The 26261-nt window shown below is 39.8% G+C and overlaps 1 protein-coding gene across 4 annotated transcripts in view; it reads right to left on the reverse strand.

The window, feature by feature from the left end:
* LOC110262110 (uncharacterized) overlaps positions 1-25007 on the reverse strand; it is a 476065-nt gene extending 451058 nt beyond the window's left edge. For 3 of the 4 annotated variants that reach the window (XR_014812609.1, XM_084972344.1, XM_084972345.1), the window contains exons 1-2: positions 24900-25007; positions 7270-7390 (exon numbers count right to left, since the gene is read on the reverse strand). Coding sequence is in view for 2 of the 4 variants with exons in the window: in XM_084972344.1 (XP_084828470.1) it covers positions 7270-7390; positions 24900-24907 (129 nt within the window). In the remaining 2 variants the exon portion in view is untranslated. The remainder of the gene's footprint in view (positions 1-7269; positions 7391-24899) is intronic. The other variant, XR_002346687.2, reaches the window with a different exon arrangement.
* Between the last annotated feature and the right edge of the window lie 1254 nt (positions 25008-26261).

Consider the following 26261-nt stretch of genomic DNA (forward strand, 5'->3'; position numbering starts at 1 on the left):
TTTTAACCCAGAGTGGGTTCAGAACTCAACAATTTATTTAAACTAAGAGCCTCTTCTCCCTATTTCCTTATTGGTCAATTCACTGGTTCAGTATAAGAAAACCTAAGTATATTTATTTGTACGAAGAACTGTATTAGAAGCCACAAGCAAGAAATAGTCTTTACCTTTCAAAAGCTTATAGTCTCCTAGGCAGAAAGACAATAGTACAGAAAACTATTACATAGGGAGAAGATGGAAGTAGGTACTAAAAGTATTTTTAAGCACTATAGAAATGATAACAATTCCACTTGGGTAGAATTATGAAAAACTAACTGAAATGGTTCTGGAAAAGTTGTATAATTATGGTATCTACAGATGAGTGGAAGAAAGCCTCCCAAACAGACGTGAATGAGCAAAAGCTCTGAAGCAGTAGGGGGAGAGGACACTTGCTCTACTCCAGGCCAGGCACTGGGTTTAGCACTGGCAACACAATGATGAATATTAAGGGGTTTTCAGGACGGAGTTTATATCTGCTAGCCATCTGGGAAGAACAAGTAGAGAAATTTTGCCACTAATACCAGTACCACTCAACGGAGTGACAAAGCAAAGGTTTTTGAAAGCCTGGGAAAGATGTTATTTGGTGAAATGCTGGTATGTGTATGTGTGTGCATATGCATGTCTGTGTGTACCCACTTTAAGCATATGAAAGACATAATCATAGCTGGGATCTAGGCAAGTTAATTTGGTAGAAATAAATAATGCAGAGTTGGCAGAATGGAAGTAATGAGGCCAGGAAAAAGTTTACTTTTGCATATCAAATTCACTCTTTTTTTTTTTTTAAGTGAGGTTTTACATTTGATCTCTCTCTGTCCCCTTTTATCTTCACAGTTTTTGTTTTCTTTTCTGGTTTTGTTTTATTTAATGGGAGATGGATGAAGGTGGGCAGGGTCTTTTGTCCTTCCTTCATTCACCACCTGCTTGGGTTTCTCTTATCATATACTTTACATACTCTGCCTGCGGCTTCTCACTGTATTCCTGGATGCATTGTTTTTTTCTGTAATCTCCTTTGTTCCTGATGCCAATCCCAAGTACTCAAAAGCTGGCTGAATATATTACTGCCTACTTTCAAACTCTGATCTTTAAGTTCTTATATGGATGTAGGTTTCATTCAGGTTGGCAGTTCAATTTATTATAAGCAGAGCTCATACTGACAGAATCATATATTCAGGTCTTTTCATTTTAAGAAATATAAAAGAAAAGAAATTCTGGTGCCCCAGATAAAAAGGTTACCTAATTACGAGATAGGATAGAGCCAGATGTATGAGTATGGAGGAAAAGGATCAGGAATCACAGGAGATAAGATGACAATGGGTCACCAGTGTGGGACTATAGTTAAGAGAGGGAATGTGATAGTAGGGAACGAGTAGGATCATAAAATGTACAAACCAGAAGGTACTCAGCATTAATCAGTCCCTATAGATCTGGGCTTAGCACCAAAAGAAGTGTGATGACAGGGCCTGCCTGAAGCAGGTGGATTTGTCTTCAGCAGCTGCTGGCCGATCTTTGCCACACTCTGCTTTTACTGACTGCTGCACACCCTCCCGGCAGCGGGTGCTCACACTTCCATATGTGACCCATCTCCCTGGCAACGTCTGTCATTCCAGTACCATCCAGCTGTGTCTCTCTTTCTACCATCCTTACAGTTTGAGATCAGGATCCCAGAGCTCTGACAAACTACTTGGGGAAAAAAAAAGTAGTGATGTCTCAAAGAAGGACCCGGAATAATAAGACTTAAGCCCAATATAATGACTCTGCAATGGTGCAACTTCAGATAGTATGGCATGTGGTATAGAGACATATTAGGATGGGGAGATACAGTAAGGAAAGCTCTGTATGCTGTGGTCCTAGTAAAAAAAAAAAAAAAAAAAACTAAACCAAAACCACATTATACATGCAACTACCTACCATAATATATAAACCCAGCATAAAATATTTTAGAATGACTTTAGGTAATTAAATGGGTAAAAATAATAATAATTCATTTTATTCTAAAACATACTGCTCTGTACTTTTTGTTGCTGAATTTTACTCTGTTTCTCACAAGTTTTTCATGTTAATAAGAATCATAAATGCACATTGTACTCTGTTGGTACTGTACCATCTAATAATTCTTTATTAACATGTCATGAACAAACTATATATATATATGTACACACTTATATATATAAATACATAACCATAAATGTATATATGCATTTGTATGTACATGCATTTATGTATTCTCCAGCTTGAAATTTAGATCAAGATATTTGAAAACATTAAACCAAATTAGAAAGTGGTTGGTTTCACTCACTCCTTTTTTTCTACACTGGAAAACAGTACTTGTGTGTGTGTGTGTGTGTGTGTGTGTGTGTGTGTGTGTGTGTGTTGTATATATAGAGAGAAACTCAAAGCCAAATCTCTTGAATCTTTTCTCTATATCTCTGAATACATAAAAGTCTTCAGAACTATATTTTGTAAGTTTGGATCAATAGGATAATTCCCAACATATCAAAAGAAAACAGTTGAGGAATAAGTACTTTTAAATAAGTTAAATGATCTTTAATAGGATGTTCTGTTTAAAGGGAATCAACAGAAGCAGTATGATTTCATTATGTTTCCTTACTTGCTAGAGTCAAAATCTTCCCTGTAAAAATTAATGTTTATTCATTCAACAATTTTTTTTAATGTTTCTATATACTGGTATAAACAAGACCAACAAAGTCTTTGCTTTCTTGGAATTTAAATCCTAGTTGAAGGGGAAAGACAAAAAACAAACTAAGTATCAGATGAGGATGGGTGCTATAATGAAAATAAACCATGGTGACACAGCAGTGAGGGGATGACACAAGGGTTCAGAGAGTAGGGTAGCAAAAGCCATTTGAGGGAGTGAGCTTTGAGCTGAGACCTGAATCTTGCCAAGTATCTAGCCACACAAAAATGTGAAGGAGGAGCACATCAGGCAGAAGGAAGAGCAAATTCCAAGGTCCTGAAGAAGGAAGACCAAACACAGACCCTTGAAAAAACAGAATGAAGATGATGGGGCAGCAGGACAGTGGCAGAGGGAGGTGAACAAGGAGGGGCCAAAGACAGAGTTCCTCATGGGCCCCAGTAAGGACCTCAGACCTGATTCTGTGTCAAAGCAGAAGTCAGTGGAGGATGTCAGACTGGAGAATGAAATTGTATTTTTGTTCTTTTTCTTTTTCAGATGCTTCCAGCCACAGTGTCTGAGATCAAGGGCTGGGGGACAGGAGTGTAGGACCGGAGCCAGTGGGGAGGCTTACAATCCTCAAGGAGAGTGTCCAAGTGGCTCAGACTAGGCTAACAGTAATTGGGATGGAAAAAAATGAAAAATTCAGGCTCTGTTTTTGTGGTAGAGCAAAATATTGTTTTATATTGGGATTGGGGTGGTTGAGGGATAGAGACAAATCAAATCCCAACTAAGCAGCACAATTTACATATTTGTGAAAACACTAAAAAATAAATAAAAACTAGATGCATATGAAAGCCCCTTGTTAATCTAAGTTTGTTGGAAACAAAAACTTCTTTAATTTTAATACAATAAAATTCAATTCAAAAATATTTAAGAGACTATGATGCATAAAGCATTTTGATAAAACAGATGACACAAAGACACCACTTCTGTTCTCGGTAACTACTGTCAATAGAAGATATATTAGCTAGAGAACTAATTTTTAGATAAAGCTTTCAAACCAAGTAAAACATTTATTGAATGCCTACAATGAGCATAGCACTGTTAAGCATGCCAAACATGCTTTTAAACATGCCAAACATGCTAGTTAAACATGCTTTTAAGTATGCCAAAACTTGCTATTGGCAGCAAGGAATTTAAATCTAAATGAAAAATGTAATCTCTCCTGGAATTAGGTACCAAAGATTATGAAATATACATCCATCCATTCCATCTTCAATAAGTTGGGAATCATCATTATATCTCTTTTGAATTCTGTCTCTATACTTGCCCAGTGGCACCTAGTAGTCATATTCCTTTTTCCTTTTACAGTATGGCTCAGCAAAACATGCCAAAGGGACTGTAGCAATCAGTACATTGTGTTTTTCTTATAGTCAGACTTTGCTTGGCTCATGCTGTTTTAGGTAGAGAAACTGCACTGCTAAATTAAAAGGCTATGTACTCACAGCGAGTGAGGGCTATGACCTAAATGATTGGAAGGAGAGCAATTTGCTATGCCATCTGATCTCTGAATGTGTCAAGCAGAGTCATGCATGGAGCACGGCTCTGTGCTTTCCTGTGCATTCACACACTAGGATTTCCCATTCCACATAATCAGTCACTTTATATTAAAATAATGAATAAGAAAGGGTTTTAATATCTTGCATGTTGCAACTAGTGCATTGCCACTAGCATAAAATACTTCTTATGTATCTTTGGAATGTGCAAGTGTTTCAGCCCAGCATCAGGCATTTTCAGGGCTGGGTAGGAGAAGAGTGACAGAGGGTTTGTGTTTTTCAGAATGGCTGGGCTTACCTCATCTGTTACTTAGAACTGTAGGTGCTAAATGCCAATAGTCTGTTTTCATTTTGAAGGGAAGTTTGGTATTATGTCAAAGCCAATGGTATGTTTATATTCATGAGATCTGTGGCAAAGGTTGGTAGAAATGCTTAAGGAATAGAATTTTTACATATGGAAGCAATTGAAGGGCAAAACACAGAAATACATACGTGAAATCTACTCTCAGGGCTCTAAGTACAGCTGACTTCTCTCTGAGTTCAGATGAGTACCTAGAGGCTGGATCTGGCCCTCATAGTGATAAAAATAACATGTTCTCACACTTATGAGGATAGACACCTGTTATTTAGACAATTTCTACCAACAGCAAAAAAATAAAAAGCAAAAATCCTCATTGCTAGCACTTCCCTACTCACAGCTGCTTCCTTTCCATACTAATCATGGCAAAGCAGACACCCATCTCAAAATTGACCAGAGAATGCAAATGAAAATAAAAATCCTCACTAAAGCATCTGAATATGATAACTGTCTGGTGACAGTACTTAGAAGAAAGAGAAGTATTTAAAGGAGAAACTGAACTGAAATGGAACCAGAAAGAGAAAAAGAAAGTTTAAGATATTTCAAATTAACTCTGTCTTCAGATTAAAGTGTCCTAAATGTGTAAGAATATAAAGACATCTGAGCAGATAAGTGTGTTTATCTTTTTCAGGATACTACTGCTGTACTCATTTAACATTTAGAAGTGCCTATCACAAGAAAGGAGAAACTATCTCTTCTCATTAGACTGGAATCCAGGCTTCAAGGAAACAATGACATTTTTCTTGAGTGTTAAAGAAGAACCAAAGTCTTTGTGTAGGAGAAAGATGGAAGATGATGATGTTGAACTGACAGGATGGTCCTTTCCATCCTGAGGACAATTAAAATTGATCCTATTTTGGTGAATGTCTCAACCACGCCTGAAGAAGTTGCATTCTAGACTGAGGGGTGGCGCTTTCTGCCAATAAAGCTGACTCAAACCTGACATCCCTTGCCTGATTTTTCAGCCATAGTTGCTTCTAATTTATCTAGAGTTGTGGTGGTTTAGGACTGTGCAACTCGGAATTCTACCAGTGTTTTCCCTGCCTTTCCTGAAACTTTGCCAACTGAACTTCAAAGAAAAGAGGTACTCAGATATTCTGCTATATTCCACTTTTCACGTATGCTTCATCCAGCATGTGAGAATTTTAAACATTGAGTATTGGCTGTGTTCTAGGACCAGATTTTGTTTTCATTGATCTTGTTCTGTCACTTGACATTCACTAAAGTGTAAAGTATCTGGTGTTACAGAATCACATACGACGAAAGAAAATAACTATCTTGTGGACATTTTCCATACTATGGGGATTACCAAGTATTTGGAAAGATAACTTGTGACCTAGAAAATTCTATAAAAATATGAGTAGTTGCAGTAACAGTAATATGCTGTTGGCCTTCCAAGGACACACTGACCTTGAGTCAGTTTTCTCTCTCATTTTTAGTGATGTCTTCATTATACAATACACGTATCTCTACATGGTGTTCATATGACTCACACCTAAACCCACCAGCTTTGGGTGGAGTTTGGTTGCTGCAACTTCTAAGCACACCTGACTCACTGAGAACTAACTAAGGCTGTAGTTGATAATATCAACATAGATGCTATCTTAACTGGACTACTCTCCAACATCAGTGAAGGGAAAAAGAGCTTCCTGTGGGTTTTAGTCACAAGCTCACAAAATGTCAAAGGGACCATCTGGCTGGCAGGTCTCAACATGCAGCTGCACAAATTCTCTAAAAATTATGACAGAAATTGGACATTTTCTATATAATAATACCACATGTAGACAAAAATAAGTTTCTCTGATTTTAATTACCATTATATAAATGTAACAAAAGAAAAAATATTAAATGAATTGTTGTAATAAATTATTAATTTAATAACAATTTTTTATACAAATCAAGTTACTAATTTTTTTTAAAAAATCTGACTTATCTCCTGTCTTGCCCTCTTCCCAATCCATCCTCCATGCTGCTAAAAAAATCAAACCTAATCAAAAGCTCCCTTATTTACCCCTTTAAAGACTCTCACTTGCCTATGGGACCAAGCCCAATCTCCTCCTCAGAGCATAGAAGAAATCAGTACACAGTCCCCAGCCTACCTTTTCAGATGCGTTTCTCGTCTAGCTTCTCATTTCCTTCTACCCACTCATCCACCCACTCTTCTCAACCTCAAACTATACAAAACTGCATGACTTGCAGTTCCTCAAAAATGCCAGGATATTTCATGCTTCCTGGCCTTTGCATTCACTGATTCTTCTGCCAGGAGCACTCTTTCCATCTTTGTTTGCCTAGCAAACAAACACCTACTCATCTTTCAAAATTCAGCTCAAGCATTACCTTCTCTCCAAAGAGTTTCTCCGTCCTGGATGTCTGCCCCAGCAGAATTATCACTCTCCTCTTCAAGGTGTTATAATGTAGCACATTTACCATGAGGCACACATCCTCATTTACAAGTCTGCTCTTGCACACTCACTCCCTTCCAGCTCTCTTCCCTCCACTGGCTGGACTGATCTGAGGTCAGGAAATGTACCATAATTATCTTAGGATCCCTAGTACTAGCACCCTGCTATTGAGCATTTGAGAAAGGAAGGAAGTAGAGAAGAAAGAAGCAAAGCCAGAAAGTTCCATCACTTATTCAAAACTAGATTTCCAACAACAGTATCCACACCTCCGCTGCTACTAACCTCATCCAAATCACTGTCCTCTGGACATCTGCAACAGCCCGTGTCTCTGCTCTTTTCCATTTCTGGTTTCAGTTTTCCCTTGTTTGGTGCATCCTCCACAGCTGCCAGGGTAAAAGTCTTTCTGAAATCATATCAGCAATTACCCTTCGATAAAATCAACCAAGGCTTTGCACTTACAAGAACAACAGTAAGAAAAAGATCGTCAATTGCCATCTACCTCTCCAATCTCACCTTGCATGGTGCTTCCCCTTAATTCGGAACTGTTCATACTGTTCTTGTGTGTTTTCCACCAAGACATCAGAGTTTTCCTGTCCCAGGGCCTTTGTGCTTAATGTGTCACGAATATTCCTCCCCAGATCTTCACATGCCTACTTCCGTCACATCATTCAGAGACAAGTTCAAATATAACTAAAAGATGTCCACCCTGGTGTAGCCTCCATCCCATTCCAAATACTGTAATTGTCTAAGCAGAATTTATCACTATGATTGCATTTTATTTGTTCACTTATTTACTGCCTATGTCCCCCGCTAGCAGGATAAAGAAGATATTTGTCTTTTTCAACACTCTATTTCAAGGACTTAGAACAAGTCAAGGGGCATCCTGCATGCAGTAGGCTCTTAATACATGCTTGCTGAAAGGAGAAGAGAACCATCCTAGTTCATTTACTCATTTTTCTAGACAACTGTTTCACAACTTCTCTTTCCTCAAACCTACACTTCCTCCCCACATTGCCAAGGTCTCCATTCATTCCAACCTCCTATGCCCTGCTGCTCTGCCCTTTGCAAATTGCCTCCTATAAATGCACCTCCCTGGACCCTGATGCCCTGCTTCCCAGTGTGTAAACTAGGAGTCTTTGGCCATATATCAAAGGGCAGAAGAAAAAGGGCCGTGCTCCCTGCCTGCTGTGGGCTGAGGTTCTGCCCATCTCTGCATTTTCCCAAGTCCACAGCTTCAGAAGGGTAGCTCCCCAGCCATCACTGTTTCCTTCCTTCCTCCTTTAGGCTTAGGGTGAAATAGTTTTCTGCTGGTGTTTGCCTCCTTGCGATTAGCCATTCTAACTCATTAGCAAGACTCTGGAAACAACTGTGTTCGACTCTGTTTCCTGATGTAGTCAGATTCACATATTTATCTTAAGCCAGTGATACTGTTTCACACTTTACTAAGGAAACTGGGACATTCAAAGGAGAATTCCCAGCATACCTGCTCTACCACATCTACCTTCCTCCCACCAGCTACTTCAACATCTTCTGCCATCCTGCCTGAGGATGGGAGCATCCTGTCTAACGTTACAGCCACTAGCAACATGTGACCATGGGGCACTTGAATGCATCCAGTGACTCCAAGAAACGTAACACTGAATCTTAAATTTTACTTCATGTAAATTTCAACTTAAAGTTGAATACTCAATTCGGTTGTTGGAAAGTATCAAATAGGTTTGGAACACGTGTGCATATAAATTTACACTTTGAACAGTTAAATTTTTTGACATCTAAATACCAATTAAGTATTCTGATGAAAAGTTAAAATGTTCTGTAGATGTAAAAAACACACAGAATTTTGAAGATCTACTACAAAATAAAGAATGCAAAATTGTTCATTAATAATTGTTATTACATGTGGAAATGAGAATGTTTTGAGTATATTGGAAAAATATATTACAGAATGAATTCATCTGTTAATTTCAGTTTTTAAATGTGGTTACTAGAAAAAAGTAAATTGCATACGTAGCTCATATTCTCATTCTGTTGCACAGCACAGCTCCAGATCCAATCCTTGGGCCCCTAATTTGTCACCCTTTCACCCTTGCACTAGCTCACATTCCTCTCACCTACCTGAATACACCGCTTTAGCAATTCTCACCTCTCCCCAAAATTATCAATTTCTTCTTTTGTTTCCTTCCTACCCAAACACAAACATGCTATCATTTTTCCCCTTAAAAAAAAAAATGGTTGAACTTCACCCAGTTTCACTATTTTGCCACTCCCCTTGGAAACTAAGTTCCCTCAAAATGTTGAAATTCATGGTCTTTAATTCTGGTCCTCTCATTCTCCCTTATTAAACAACTGAAACTGCTCTTATCAAGGTTACTTTGTCCATTAAACTACATCACTCACCAAATCCTGATATTAGCGGATCTAACAAATACATTTTTTAAAAAAAGATTAGCTCCTTCTTTCTTGATATACTTTCTTTTTTTTCTGGCTTCCAGGATATAATATTCTTATACCTTCCTCTGGTATCACTGACTGTTCCTTCTTGGCCTTTTTTTTAAATTAATCTTTCTTCATTTTCCCAACCTCTTAGCATTGGCTCGCTCCAGGATTCAGTTCACATGGTCTTCTCCTTTCTCCTTACCTCACGCCTTTGGGGATTTACATCAAGTCTTGCGGCCTTGTGTATCTATGTTTTGCCAGTAATTCCAAAATTTATATCTCCAGACCAAAGACAGGTCTGAACTCTAATTCCTATTTCTTACTACGTACTTGATATCTAACTCACTTTTCCAAAACTAGACTCCAATCTTTCTGATCTGTATCTTTGGATTGCTTGGGCCAAAAATTTCAGAGTCATCCTTGACTTCTTTCCCTATTACACAATAGCACATCAATCAGTAAACCTTACTGGCTCTATCTTCAAAACATATCCAGAAACTGCCCACTTCTCACCACCTCTACTGCTACCACACTGGTCCAAGCCTTTCATCTCCTACATGGATTATTGCAAAAGCTTCCTAATTGTTCTTTCTGCTTCTCCTCTGCCTCCAACAGCCTATTCTCAACACAGCAGCCAGAATAAGCATAACAAGGAAATCAGATCTTGTCTTTTCTCTGCTCAGGAAAATTGAATGATTCACCATTTTGTCTGGAGTACATACAAACTCTAAACAATAGCCAACAAACTCCTACACAATATGGCCAAGACAATGTTATGACCACATCCCCTATTATTCCCCAGTTTTCTCATTCCACACCAGCCTCCAAGTTCTTTCTTGAGAACACCAGCCATATTCCCATGTTAAGCCCTTGCAGTGGTTATTTTCCTCTGCCTGGAACAATTTCCCTGCGGATATCCATGTGCTACTTCCTTCAAGTATTTCAAGTTTTTGCTCATAATTTACTTCTCCTATGAAGCCTGATCTAACTCCCTATTTTATTATTATTATTTTTTAATAGATTTTTTCCCAATGAAATTTTTTTCCTACTGTACAGCACGGTGACCGAGTTACACATACATGTACACATTCTATTTTCGCACATTATCATGCTCTACCATAAGTGACTAGACATAGTTCCCAGTGCCACACAGCAAAATCTCATTGCTAATCCATTCCAAAGGCAATAGTTTCTATCTATTAACCCCAAGCTCCACAACCACCAAGCCCCCTCCCCCTTGGCAACCACAAGTCTATTCTCCTTGTCCATGATTTTCTTTTCTGTGGAAAAGTTCATTTGTGCTGTATATTAGATTCCAGATATAAATGATGTCTTATGGTATTTGTCTTTCTCTTTCTGACATACTTCACTCAGTATGAGAGTCTATAGGTTCATCCCTGTTGCTGCAAATGGCATTATTTTGTTCTTTTTATGACTGAGTAGTATTCCATTGCGTATATATACCACATCTTCCTAATCCAATCATCTGTCGATGGACATTTGGGTTGTTTCCATGTCTTGGCTAATGTGAACAGAGCTGCAATGAAAATGCAGGTGCATGTGTCTTTTCAAAGGAAAGTTCTGTCCAGATAGATGCCCAAGAGTAAGATTGCTGGGTCATATGGTAGTTCTATGTATAGATCTCTAAGGTATCTCCATACTGATCTCCATAGTGGTTATACCAGCTTATATTCCCACCATCAGTGCAGGAGGGTTCCCTTTTCTCCACACCCTCTCCAGCATTTGTTATCTGTGGACTTATTCATAATGGCCATTCTGACTGGTGTGAGGTGGTATTCTGTGGTTTTGATTTGCATTTCTCTACTTATCAGTGGTGTTGAACATTTTTTCATGTGCTTGTTGATATACATTTGTACATCTTCCTTATAAAAATGCCTTTTCAGAGAGAGGACAAGATGGCGGAGGAGTAGGGAGACACGCTCGCCCTCTCCCACAAACACAACAAAAAAAGCACATCTACAGAAGAAATGACTCACACAGAACAGCAACCAATCGCTGGCAGAGGAACCTAAACTCCAATAACGGCAAGAAGTTCGTGACATTACTGGGCAGAACGGGAGAACAGAGGAGAGAGAGAAGGTGAATCCGAGCGGGACGGGCACTCCTGAAAGGGAACTGTGGAGGAGAAAGGGTTCCCGCATCCTGGAAAGGCACCTACCAGGGGAAAGATCAAACAAACCGGAGAAATCTCCAGATGCAGAGAAGAGTGTAGCAGTAAGTTGGAGTACAGAAAAGCCGATCAAGAACCCAACGGACCATCTGAACTACGGGCACAGTCACCAAAAATTGAGACACCTGGGTGGGGGCTGGGCACCGAGACCTCGGCTCCAGAGGTTAGTCCCCGGGCTAGGGGGGCGAGGCGGAGTGGAAACTGCTTGGGAGGTCTAGAAACCATTTGACGGGGCAGAGACTGCCTGGGAGACTAGAAAACAAAGCTGTCGCAGAGGAAGGGAACAATACTCTAGGGGCGGGGAAGTGGAAAGCCACATCAGAGGGAACCTGGGAGAAGAGCCTGGTCTGCACCCGTGCTGGGGAGGGGAGAGAAGAAGGGGTGGGTCCCTATAGAATACCCCCCACGCCACAGCAAGCTTACAGGCCCGCTAGCTAGCTGAAAGCTGTGCTTCCCAGTGCATTCCCTTCCCCCACCCCCGCCACCCCCTACGCTCTCACGGACCTGGGGCTGCCTGCCATCCAGGAGGGCTGGCCTCAACAATTGCCTGAAGCCTACCACCGCAGGGGATATTCCTGCACAGGCCTGCTTGCCCTTTGGAGGGGCTACACTTCCGCAGAGCAGCACCAAACACCACCAGCCCCCGAGAAAAGGCCTGCAGCCCAGAAAAGCTAGAACAAGCCTAGCCAGGCCGTGAATAGATCGGCCTAATTCTCCAACGGTTTTTCTGAGTCGGGCTGCCCTGGGGAGGAGCCTCTTGGGCCTCCAACGGCCCTGCGACCCGCCCAAGCCCCCAGGGGGTGCTGAGACCTAGTGGACCAGCTGCATAGGACTGCCAGCTCCAGGCAGGACCCCCTGCAGCCCAGAAAAGCTGCAACAAGCCTGGCTGCGTCGGGAAAAGATCTCAGACGGTCTTTCTGAGTCGGGCTGCCCTGGGGAGGAGCCTCTTGGATTTCCAGTGGCCCTGCTACCCGCCCAAGCCCCCAGGGGGTGCCCCACTCCCGCGGAATAACTGCTCAGCACCACCAGCCCCCTGGAAGAGCCCCTGCAGCCCAGAAAAGCTGCAACAAGCTCGGCCAGATTGTGAAAAGATCCACCTACATTCTCAGGCTGTCCTTCTGAGTTGGGCTGCCCTAGGGAAGAGACTCTTAGGTTCTCAGTGACCCAGATAGCTGCTCCAGCCCCCAGGGGGTGTTGCACTCCTGAGGAACAGCTGCTCAACACCGCCAACCACCTGCAAGAACCCCACAGCCTAAAAACACCAGAGCAAGCTCTGCATGACCAAGTGAAATCTGCTACCATCGTGGGGTGGACCTCCCAGTCCTGTCTGCCCTCAGGAAGCCCTCCTTTGCTTCAAAGAAACACTGTTAGCCCCATCAACACTCCAGAAAAGCCACACTGCCTAAAAAAAGATTGACCAACAATGCCAGCCCTCAGGAAATAATCCACGGCAGTGACAAGGCAAACACTGCCCGATAACAGAGAGTACAACTCCCTCAGAAGAAAGAAAACAACAAGCAAGATGAAGATGCTGAGAAACCACCCCCAGTCAAACCAACAGGAGAACTCACCTAAAACAGTCAGCAATGAAACAGATCTCTGCAGTCAGACAGACCTGGAGTTCAAAAGAGAAACAGTGAAAATACTGAAGGAATTAAGAAAAGACATGAACAGTAATGCAGATACCCTCAGAGAGGAACTAGAAAATATAAGGAGGAGCCAAGGAAAACTAGAACATTCATTTGCAGAGATGCAAACTGAACTAGGGGCAGTAAAAACCAGAATGAATAATGCAGAAGAACGAATCAGTGATATGGAAGATAGAATAATGGAAATCACTCAATCCAGTCAACAGACAGAAAACCGAATCAAAAAACTGGAAAGCAATATAAGAGACCTATGGGATAATATAAAACGGGCCAATCTACACATAATAGGAATTCCAGAAGGAGTAGAAAAAGAGAAGGGGATGGAAAATATATTTGAAGAAATTATCGATGGAAACTTCCCAAATCTAAAGGATACTGGGTTCAAGATACAAGAAGCACAGAGGGCCCCAAACAAACTGAACCCAAACAGACCCACACCAAGACACATCATAATAAAAATGGCAAAAGTTAGTGATAAAGAGAGGATCCTAAAGGCAGCAAGAGAAAAACAGAATGTTACCTACAAGGGAACCCCCATAAGAATATCAGCTGATTTCTCTACAGAAACACTACAGGCCAGGAGGGAATGGCAAGAGATATTTAAAGTGCTAAAAGGAAAAAATATGCAACCTATAATACTCTATCCAGCAAGAATATCATTTAAAATAGAAGGGGAAATAAAAATTTTTCCCAACAAACAAAAACTTAAAGAATACAGCAACACAAAACCCAGGTTAAAGGAAATATTGAAAGGGCTTCTCTAAACCAAAAAAAAAGGAAGGAAAGGGAAGAAAAAAGAAAAGAAAAAAAAAAGAAGAAGAAGAAGAAGAAGAAGAACTAGGACTGAGGAAAGCGCAATCAGAGAGCAGTCACTCAAATAAGCCAGCATACAGATTTAATCATGAACATGCTTCAAACAAAATAAAATTAAAAAGAAAAAAATAAAAAAGAGTCATCAAGAGTTCCCGTCGTGGCGCAGTGGTTAACGAATCCGACTAGGAACCATGAGGTTGCGGGTTAGGTCCCTGCCCTTGCTCAGTGGGTTAATGATCTGGCGTTGCCGTGAGCTGTGGTGTAGGTTGCAGACGCGGCTCGGATCCCACGTTGCTGTGGCTCTGGCGTCGGCCAGTAGCTACAGCTCCGATTAGACCCCTAGCCTGGGAACCTCCATATGCCGTGGGAGCGGCCCAAAGAAATAGCAAAAAGACAAAAAAAAAAAAAAAAAAAAAAAAGAGTCATCAAAACCATAAAATGTGGGCAAGGGATGTTAGGAAGTAAATAACCCTTTTTGTTTGTTTGTATGTTTCTCTTCTTAATTTTAATATAGTAATGAAGGGTTTGAACTTACAGGACCATCAGGCTAAAACACACAATTATGGGAAGGGGTTAGCATATTTAAAAAACAGGGCAACCACAAGCCAAAACCAAATATTGCATTTGCAAAAAATGAAAAAAAAAAATACACTCAAGCAGATAACAACAGGAGGCCATCCAACCAAAAAAAAAAAAAAAAGAAAGGACGAATGGAGAACCATAGAATCAACTGGAACACGAGGTTCAAATGGCAATAAATAATCATCTATCAATTATCACCTTAAATGTCAATGGACTGAATGCCCCAATCAAAAGACACAGAGTGGCTGAGTGGATAAAAAGGCAAAAACCTTCAATATGCTGCCTACAAGAAACTCACCTTAGGACAAAAGATACATATAGATTGAAAGTGAAAGGGTGGGGAAAAATATTTCACGCCAATAGACAAGACAGAAAAGAAGGAGTCGCAACACTCATATCAGACAAAATAGACTTTAAAACAAAAGACATAAAGAAAGACAAAGAAGGACACTATTTAATGATTAAGGGATCCATCCAAGGAGAGAACATATATGCCCCGAATATAGGAGCAAATATAGGAGCACCCAGATACATAAAACAAATATAGACACATAAAACAAATATAGGAGCACCCAGATACATAAAACAAATATTAACAGACATAAAGGGAGATATTGATGAGAATACAATCATAGTAGGAGACCTAAATACCCCCCTCACATCAATGGACAGATCCTCTAGACAGAAAACCAATAAAGCAACAGAGATCCTAAAGGAAACAATAGAAAAGTTAGACTTAATCGATATCTTCAGGACACGACATCCAAAAAAAGCAGAATACACATTCTTCTCAAATGCTCATGGAACATTCTCAAGAATCGACCACATATTGGGACACAAAGCGAACCTCAATAAATTTAGGAGCATAGAAATTATCTCAAGTATCTTCTCTGACCACAATGCCATGAAATTAGAAATCAACCATGGGAAAAGGAAAGAGAAGAAACCTACTACATGGAGACTAAACAACATGCTACTAAAAAACCAGTGGGTCAATGAGGAAATCAAGAAGGAAATTAAAAACTACCTTGAAACAAATGATAATGAAGACACAACCTCTCAAAACCTATGGGATGCTGCGAAAGCAGTGCTCAGAGGGAAATTTATAGCAATCCAGGCCTTTCTCAAAAAAGAAGAAAGATCCCAAATTGACAACTTAACCCTCCACCTAAATGAATTAGAAAAAGAAGAACAAAAAAGTCCTAAAGTCAGCAGAAGGAAGGAAATTATAAAGATCAAAGAAGAAATCCATAAAATAGAGACTCAGAAAACAATAGAGAAAATTAATAAAACCAAGAGCTGGTTCTTTGAAAAGGTGAACAAAATTGACAAACCCCTGGCCAGACTCACTAAAAAGAGGAGAGAAAGAACCCAAATCACCAAAATTATAAATGAAAAAGGAAAAATCACAACAGATACAGCAGAAATACAAAAAACCATAAGAGAATACTATGAACAACTATATGTCAACAAGTTTGACAATCTGGAAGAAATGAACAATTTTCTAGAATCTTACAGCCTGCCAAAACTGAATCAAGTAGAAACAGACCAACTGAACAGACCCATCACTAGAAATGAAATTGAAGAGGTCATAAAATCACTCCCCACAAATAAAAGTCCAGGACCAGATGGCTTCACGGGTGAATTTTATCAAACATATAAAGAGGAATTGGTGCCCATCCTCCTTAAACTCTCTCAAAAGTTTGAAGAAGAAGGAATACTCCCAAAGACATTCTATGAGGCCACCATCACCCTCATTTCAAAACCAGGCAGAGATACCACCAAAAAAGAAAACTATCGGCCAATATCATTGATGAATATAGATGCAAAAATTCTCAACAAAATCTTAGCCAACCGAATCCAACAACATACCAAAAAAATTATACACCATGACCAGGTTGGGTTCATCCCAGGTTCACAAGGATGGTTCAACATACGCAAATCAATCAGCATCATACACCACATTAACAAAAAAAAAGTCAAAAATCATATGATCATCTCAATAGACGCAGAAAAAGCATTTGACAAAGGCCAACATCCATTCATGATCAAGACCCTCGCCAAAGTGGGTATAGAGGGAACATTCCTGAATATAATCAAAGCCATTTATGATAAACCCACAGCAAATATAATCCTCAAGGGGAAAAACTGAAACCCTTCTCACTCAAATCGGGAACAAGACAGGGATGCCCACTCTCACCACTGCTCTTCAACATAGATTTGGAAGTCCTGACCAGAGCAATTAGACAAACAAAAGAAATAAAAGGCATCCATATAGGAAGAGAAGAGAGAAAACTGTCACTGTATGCAGATGACATGATACTATACATAGAAAACCCTAAGGACTCAACCCCAAAACTCCTTGAACTGATTAATAAATTCAGCAAAGTGGCAGGATATAAGATTAACATTCAGAAGTCAGTTGCATTTCTGTATACCAGCAATGAAACATTAGAAAAGGAATACAAAAAAATGATACCTTTTAAAATTGTACCTCACAAAATCAAATACCTCGGAATACACCTGACCAAGAAGGTAAAGGACCTATATATGCCGAGAACTATAAAACTTTAATCAAAGAAATCAAAGAAGATGTAAAGAAATGGAAAGATATTCCATGTTCCTGGATTGGGAAAATCAATATTGTAAAAATGGCCATACTACCCAAAGCAATCTACAGATTCAAGGCAATCCCTATCAAATGACCCATGACATTGTTCACAGAACTAGAACAAACAATCCAAACATTTATATGGAAGCACAAAAGACCCAGAATCGCCAAAGCAATCCTGAGAAACAAAAACCAAGCAGGAGGCATAACGCTCCCAGACTTCAAGAAATACTACAAAGCCACAGTCATCAAAACAGTGTGGTACTGGTACCAAAACAGACAGACAGACCAATGGAACAGAATAGAGAACCCAGAAATAAACCCTGACACCTATGGTCAATTAATCTTTGACAAGGGAGGCAAGAACATCAAATGGGAAAAAGAAAGTCTATTCAGCAAGCATTGCTGGGAAACCTGGACAGCTGCATGCAAAGCAATGAAACTAGAACACACACTCACACCATGCACAAAAATAAACTCCAAATGGCTGAAAGACTTAAATATACGACAGGACACCATCAAACTCCTAGAAGAAAACATAGGCAAAACACTCTCTGACATCAACATCATGAATATCTTCTCAGGTCAGTCTCCCAAAGCAATAGAAACTAGAGCAAAAATAAACCCATGGGACCTCATCAAACTGAAAAGCTTTTGCACAGCAAAGGAAACCAAAAAGAAAACAAAAAGACAACTTACAGAATGGGAGAAAATAGTTTCAAATGATGCAACCGACAAGGGCTTAATCTCTAGAATATATAAACATCTTATACAACTCAACAGCAAAAGAGCCAATCAATCAATGGAAAAATGGGGAAAAGACCTGAATAGACATTTCTCCAAAGGAGATATACAGATGGCCAACAAACACATGAAAAAATGCTCAACATCGCTGATTATAAGAGAAATGCAAATCAAAACTACCATGAGATACCACCTTACACCAGTCAGAATAGCCATCATTAATAAATCCACAAATAACAAGTGCTGGAGGGGCTGTGGAGAAAAGGGAACCCTCCTGCACTGTTGGTGGGAATGCCAACTGGTACAGCCACTATGGAGAACAGTTTGGAGATACCTTAGAAATCTATACATAGAACTTCCATATGACCCCACAATCCCACTCTTGGGCATCTATCCAGACAAAACTCTACTTAAAAGAGACACGTGCACCTGCATGTTCATTGCAGCACTATTCACAATAGCCAGGACATGGAAACAACCCAAATGTCCATCGACAGATGATTGGATTCGGAAGAGGTGGTACATATACACAATGGAATACTACTCAGACATAAAAAAGAATGACATAATGCCAGTTGTAGCAACATGGATGGAACTAGAGAATCTCATCCTGAGTGAAATGAGCCAGAAAGACAAAGACAAATACCATATGATATCACTTCTAACTGGAATCTAATATCCAGCACAAATGAACATCTCCTCAGAAAAGAAAATCATGGACTTGGAGAAGAGACTTGTGGCTGCCTGATGGGAGGGGGAGGGAGTGGGAGGGATCGGGAGCTTGGGCTTATCAGATACAATTTAGAATAGATTTACAAGGAGATCCTGCTGAATAGCATTGAGAACTATGTCTAGATACTCATGTTGCAACAGAACAAAGGGTGGGGGAAAAATGTAATTGTAATGTATACATGTAAGGATAACCTGACCCCCTTGCTGTACAGTGGGAAAATAAAAATAAATAAATAAATAAATAAAAATAAAAATGCCTATTCAGGTCTTTTGCCCATTTTTCAAGTGGGGTGTTGGCTTTTCTGCTGTTGAGTTGTGTAAGTTGCTTGTATATTCTAGAGATTAAGCCCTTGTCAGTTGCATCATTCAAAACTATTTTCTCCCATTCTGTAAACTGTCTTTTTGTTTTCTTTTTGGTTTCCTTTGCTGTGCAAAAGCTTTTCAGTTTGATGAGGTCCCATGGGTTTATTTTTGCTCTAATTTCTATTGCTTTGGGAGACTGACCTGAGAAAATACTCATAAGGTTGATGTCAGCAAATGTTTTGCCTATGTTCTCTTCCAGGAGTTTGATGGTGTCTTGTCTTATATTTACGTCTTTAAGCCATTCTGAGTTTATTTTTGCACATGGTGTGAGGGTGTGTTCTAGTTCCATTGATTTGCATGCAGCTGTGGAGGTTTGCCAGCAATACCTGCTGAAAAGACTGTCTTTTTCCCATTTTACTAACTCCCTATTTTAAATTGTGACATTCACCCCCAATCCTATCTCCCTTATCCTGCTATTTTTGTCCTTTCCTAGCACTTATTGCCTCTTTATATACTGTAAGATTTACTGACTTATTTGTTTGTTATGTATTTCCCACTCTACTATTATATACACTCCATAAAGACAGAGATAGTGTCTATTTACTGTCTACTTAAAATAGTGCCTGGCACACAGATGTTCAAAAAGTATTTTTTAGAATGATAAATTTTTGTAGAATGTTCAACTCCTTCATTCAATCTTAATTATTCAATTCTCTTTTTTTTAAATTAACAATTCTTAATGGTCATGTTTTCCAGTATAATCAAGGATCTGAGTTACAGCTAAAGGAAAAACATACTCCAGACTCATCCAACTTAGCCCTAGATGTGCTTGAAATTCCTGATACCCAGAGATCATGGTATGGAGATGGTGGTGCTTTTGAAGTTTAAAAGATACAGGACAGACGACGGGCTGAGGAGATGCAGCCTAACAGTTACAATGAAGACTGACCAGTCTGCAATAGCAGCTCTTCATGAAGCCTAAGTCTGTCACTATGGAATAGGGTTAGCAGTTGTCTCTGATTTCTGCCAGTAAAGAAATGAAATACAAATGGGCAGGAGACCTAAATAGACATTTCTCCAAAGAAGACATATGGATGGCCAACAGGCACGTGAAGAAATATTTAACATCACTGATTATTAGAGAAATACAAATCAAAGCTACAATGAGGTAACACTTCACACAGGTCAAGATGGGCATGATTTATGTCTACAAATAACAAATGCTGGAGAGGGTGTGGAGAAAAGGGAACCCTCCTACACTGTTGGTGGGAATATAAAATGGTACAACCACTATGGAAAACTGTATGGAGGTACCTCAGAAAACTAAATATGGAACTACCATATGATATGGTAATCCCACTCCTGGGCACATATTCAGACACAACATTCACTAAACAGATGCATGCGCTCACATGTTCATTGAAGCACTATTTACAATAGACAAGACATGGAAATGACCTAAATGTCCATCGACAGATGAATAGATTAAGAAGATGTGGTACATATACACAATGGAACACTATTCAGCCATAAAAAAGAACAAAATAACGCCATTTGCAACAACATGGATGCAACTAGAGATTCTCATACTAAGTGAAGTAAGTCAGAAAGAGAAAGACAAATATCATGTAATAGCATTTATATGTGGAATTTAAAATATAGTACAAATGAACCTATCTACAAAACAGAAACAGGAGCTCCTGTTGTGGCACAGTGGAAATTAATATGACTAGGAACCATTAAGTTGTGGGTTCAATCCTTGGCCTCACTCAGTGGGTTAAGGATCCAGGATTACCATGAGCTGTGGTGTAGGTCACAGACACAGCTTGGATCTGGCATTGCTGTGGCTGTGGTGTAGGCTGGCAGCTATAGCTCCAATTAGACCCCTAGTCTGGGAACCTCCATATGCCATAGATGTGGCCCTAAAAAGCAAAAAGACAAAATACAAAACAAACAAACAAACAAAAAACAAAAAAAAAATAGAAACAGACTCACAGACATGGAGAACAGACTTGCGGTTGCCAAAGGGGAGAGGGAGGGAGTGGGATGGATTGGGAGTCTAGACGCAAACTATTACACTTAGAATGGATAAGCAATGAGGTCCTGCTGTATAGTACAGGGAACTATATCCAATCACTTGGGATAGAACATGATGGAAGATAATATGAGAAAAAGAATATATATATATATATATACATATATATATATATATATACATATATATACATCTAGATCACTTTGCAGTACAGCAGAAATTGCGAGAACATTGTAAATCTACTATAATAATAAAGAAAAAATTAGAGACAAAGAATGCCCCAAATAGAAGAACCTGGGTACCATCTAGTTCAATTTCTTCCTGCAGCCATTCAGTAGTCGAGCTTGAGCTCAGGGCTCCAATCAAGGTCTAAGTCCATTATTCTACTCTGCCTGCTCTTATGTGTGTGTCTATCTTTACCTTCCCAAACAGGGATTATAAATTCAGGCTGTTGTTAACTGACAAGAAGCTGGTGCTTATTTATAACACAGTTGTAAAAAAAAAAACTGCACATTTTCTCCTGAAAAAAATAGTACTATGCCTCTAGGCAAGCAAGCCCATATAAGTGTATTTACCTAGAACTTAGTCAAAGTGTACTATTAATAGTATTTTAGCACCTGATCGCCATCATAGAAGTACCACTATGAGAAACAGTGTACAGTTTTAATTCACTGTACTGAATACATCTTAGTGCCAGCTCCATACACAAGAAGACTCCCCCTATAAGTTTCTGCTGTTTCTCCACAATAAAAGGGCATTCCATACAACACAGCCACTAGAGTGAAAGTGCAGTATTTCCTGATGGTTGGGAAAAAAAGATTTTAATGGGCTTGCTGTCAAGTCATCATTATTGACAGAGTAATAGTTATTTTCATATTTCATATAATACCTCATATTTAAGGTATTAAAGCATTATTTGAATAAATGCTTAAGTTCTGCCTAAATTAATCAATAATATTAAGTATATAAGGGGCTCATTCTCTACTATTTCAGCTTTCATATACATGTCAGGCAGAATATTGCCCCCCCACCTCAAAATACATCCTGATTTTCATCCCCAGAATTCATGAAATGTGACCTTAACATGGCAAACGAGTTTGCAGAGGTGAATAAGATTAAATACGTTGAGATGGGAGATCATCCAAGATTTCCAATAAAATCACATGAGTCCTTGAATGCTGAAAACTCTTCCAAGCTCTAGTTAGAGAGGATAGTGAGACTATGGAAAGAGGATCTGGACTTCCCACTGTGGCTCAGTGGGCTAAGAACCTGACATAGCCTTCGTAAGGATGTGCATTCAATCCATGGCCTTGCTTAGTTGTTTAAGAATCCAGCATTGCCATGAGCTGTGGTGTAGGTCGCAGACGTGGCTCAGATCCTGTGTTGCTGGGGCTGTGGCATAGGCCAGCAGCTGCAGCTCTGATTAGATCCTTGGCTGGGGAACTTCCATATGCTGCAGGTGCAGCTCTAGAAAGAAAAAATAAAAATACATTGAAAGAGGGTCAGAGAGTTGAGATATGGAAAGGACCCCACCTGTTCATGCTGGCTTTAACAATGCTGGAAGCGAGCCACCAGTCATGGAACATGTGGCCTCCTAAAGCTGGAAAAGCCAATGAGACAGATTCTCCCCTAAAGCCTCCAGGAGGGACTACAGACCTGCCAACCCCTTATATAGGAAGACTCATGTCAGACTTCTGAACTATAGGACTGTAGGATAATACAGCTGCATTATTTTAAGCCACCAAATACATGACATGTTGTTGTGGCATTAATAGAAAACCAATACTATATTCATTTAGAAATAATTTTCTAACTATAATCCAGATATCACCTCTTAAAACCAAGATCACAAATGCAAATTCCCAGTCCACTGATTGTAATTTTCCCCCAAATTCAAATGAATTACAAGACCGGCAGTAGTTCTCATGATCTCCTCCTCTGTGTTCAACAAAATAATTCAATATAAGAACATTTCATCATTCCTGTATGTCCCCTTTTTATAAAGCATAAGTAAGCCCAAGTGGAATTTAATCATCGTCCTGTATTTCCACAAAATTATTTGAGTGCATAAGACTATACTGAAGACAGGAAATTTATGCAACAGAAAAACCACACAAAAGCAAATGTTTTTCAAAAAAATTTTTTTTATCTTCTCCTCAACTGGAATTTCAGAATCTAGTCCTGTTGCTCTTCTCTCAAATCCTATCACAGAGTGGGTTGAGACCTTTTCTCCTAGCGAATTTTACAAGACTTGAGTTTCAGCTCTCTTCTCCCCTCCCAGTGCCTTATCAGGGGTTTTCTCTAAACAAAACCGTTCTTCCCCTAAGGGTGGCAACCAGGATAGTTCATTTGTCACCTTTCCACATAAACCTTGTATTTAACATCCTGCCTTCTATCATTCATGCAAGGAAATAGTCTCCCTTCCTCACTCTTCTCCACACATACATAAAACAAAAAATCTATGGTCATAGGTCCAATGAGATAACTATTAAAATCTAATGACATCATGATCACATTTCTTGTGAAATAGTTAATAAAAAATGTTTAACTCTAAATATTTTATTAAATTGATTTCCTGTTGTTTTAAGATCACATATAAAAATGTTATCTATATTAATCCCCAGTATAAAATTATGCAACACCTGACTTATAAAGCAACTCATTACTGATTTATAGGAAAAAAAGGGGGATTTTATGAACTATTAAATAGTACCAAGTACTTTTCAGGTACTATCAAACTTAACACAATGAATAAAACTATCTAAATAGCACTTGATACCGCAAGCCAGCGCAACACATATATTTTCTCATTTTTTTTTTCAACAAATCCACAGGGTAAGTAATCACATCCCCATAACATAGAGAAAGAACGCAAGGCATAGAAAGGTTAAGCAATCTTCCCAGGAGCAAAAAAAAATATATTGATGAAGCCAAGGTTCATGTTCTGGGATGCTCAACCCAGAGATAATCCTTCTACCCTGCAGGCTATGATACTATACAAATTACAGAAGAGCAAAGTGAAGTTCCAAGAATTCAAACAACTTCCCAGAGTCCCACAGCTAATGGACCAAGGGCTAGCTTCATGGCACATCAAATGGTATATACTTTCCAGAACCCCCATAATCTGCATGGGTTAAGCAAACTGCAACCCCAAGGAAACAAAAAGGGACTGAAAGATAATCACAGTAATTCAGGTTTTCCCCCTTAGTTGTGATGCTAAGATATCCAAAACGAATATTATATATAAAATAATATTTTGGAGAGGCATAATTTTTATGGAAAGAGTAAACATTTTTTAGTTAAAAAAAAACCCTGATTTCATATTTAACGCTTATATTTAATATTTCCAAAACAGTGCATTAAAGAAAAAGTTTTGGCTCTTTAAAAAAAAGAGAGAGATTAGGATAAAAGAAGACCTTTTTCACTACATGCACTTAATAGTTGAATTTTCTGCAGTTGATGAATGTACCAGTTATTTTTAAAAGTTAAATTTTAAAAACATTTAATATAAAGTAACTAGTATGGTAAACGGCATACTGTTGGTCTGTTGGTGCTTAGTAAATGGTCTTTTCCTTTGTTTTTAAACTGTTTGTTTTCTGTCAACCTTATTTCTATTTTCAGTTTAGGAATCTGGAAGAGCAGCTTAAGCCCATTCAGCGGTTGTTCCTACCCATTCCGGGTGAGTAGCGGGCGGGGACCGGCCCTCAGCGGCGGACGGGGCCCCAAGGAACTGCAGGGAACACGCTCTGAGGGCGCCTTCAGACCCAACCTGGGTAGAGGTGCAGTCATTTCTGGGAGCTGGTACAGTCCACTTACCCGAACATTCCTCCTTGTTAACAGCCTTTCAGCAGCACCTTCTATCCCTTTTCCCTCCCCTCAGGCTCTCTGCCGTAGAGCTCACCTTAGCCTCCTGGGGGTGTTCTCGCGAGAAGTGCTCGCAGGGGCAGGACTCCGGCCCGCACCCCCCCACCACAGTGCTCGGGCCGGCTTGTAACTCTAGAGTCCAGAGGCTGAACTCCGGGGGCGGGGAGGGGGGCGGAGGTAACAGAAGAGTGCTCCAGAAGAGCTGGTGGTTAGACCTGGGATCTATAGTATATCCAGAAGATGCGGCTCCAGGAAGGCTTCCTGGGTCTGGTCAGCGAAGGTTCCAGGAGTGAGCGGCCAGCAGCAGGGGGCTGCAGTGGCAGCAGCAAACTCCCACACATCTCCCTATTCCTGAGAATGTGCCACTGACATCAGTGAGGTTTCCAGCAGCAAAGGCACACACTTCTCTCAGTCTCTTCTCAGCTTTATGCTGTAGATACCATCCCATTCCCATTTGTAGATGGACTGCTCCTTTTGGAAGTCAAGGGTGGTGCCACTGAGTAGGTTCCTAAGGCACAGAATTTTAGGGTGTCCTCCTCAATTTGCACAATATCAAGAGCTCTGGACACTGTGAAAGTGTCCCTTTAATTTGAAAGGAACCCAGAGCAATGCCGTATGGTCTGTATTGTGAAAAGCTCCTCTTTTTATTCAAAGATGGGAAATACCACCAGTATCAAAAGGATACAAAATTCCTGAGAAAGAATTGCTTTAGAGCCAAATAGTGCCCTCACTCCACAGATGCTGGAGACAGTATCCATGAGGATGCAGGTTCCATCCCTGGCCTCGCTCAGTGGGTTAAGCACCCGGCTTTGCCATGAGCTGTGGTGTAGGTCCCAGATGAGGCTCAGATCCTGCATTGTTGTAACTGTGGTATAGGCCAGCAGCTACAGCTCCAGTTTGACCCCTAGCCTGGGAACCTCCATATGCGTGGGTGTAGCCCTAAAATGACTTAAAAAAAATGCACTGGATCTTTAAGAAGCCATGCTAAGCTTGACTTGGCTTAATAGAGCTAGCCTGCAAAATTCATAAAACAAAAAATGTTTTAAATGCTGACAGATTAATTCGGAACTTCAAGTTTTAAAATGTATATTTAGTCTATAAAATTTTGTAGCTCCTATAAAAACACTAACCAAAATAAAACACAAAACTAAAAAAAAAAAAGTATAGGTTTAGTATATCCAATTATCACTAGGTTTTTCACACTCACCAAATGAAAAATTGAAGTAATTGTCAGGATATTTATGTGAGACATTTGCCGAGTTGTTCGGTTCTTAGAACAGATTTTCTCCAATCTGGTAGGAAAGATGGTGAAGG

Source organism: Sus scrofa, chromosome 8, assembly GCF_054392235.1.
Source record: "Sus scrofa isolate SSC_HxYL_T2T_F1_AM1 chromosome 8, Sscrofa_HxYL_maternal_Yorkshire_Landrace_v2.0, whole genome shotgun sequence".
Taxonomy (NCBI): Eukaryota; Metazoa; Chordata; class Mammalia; order Artiodactyla; family Suidae; genus Sus; species Sus scrofa.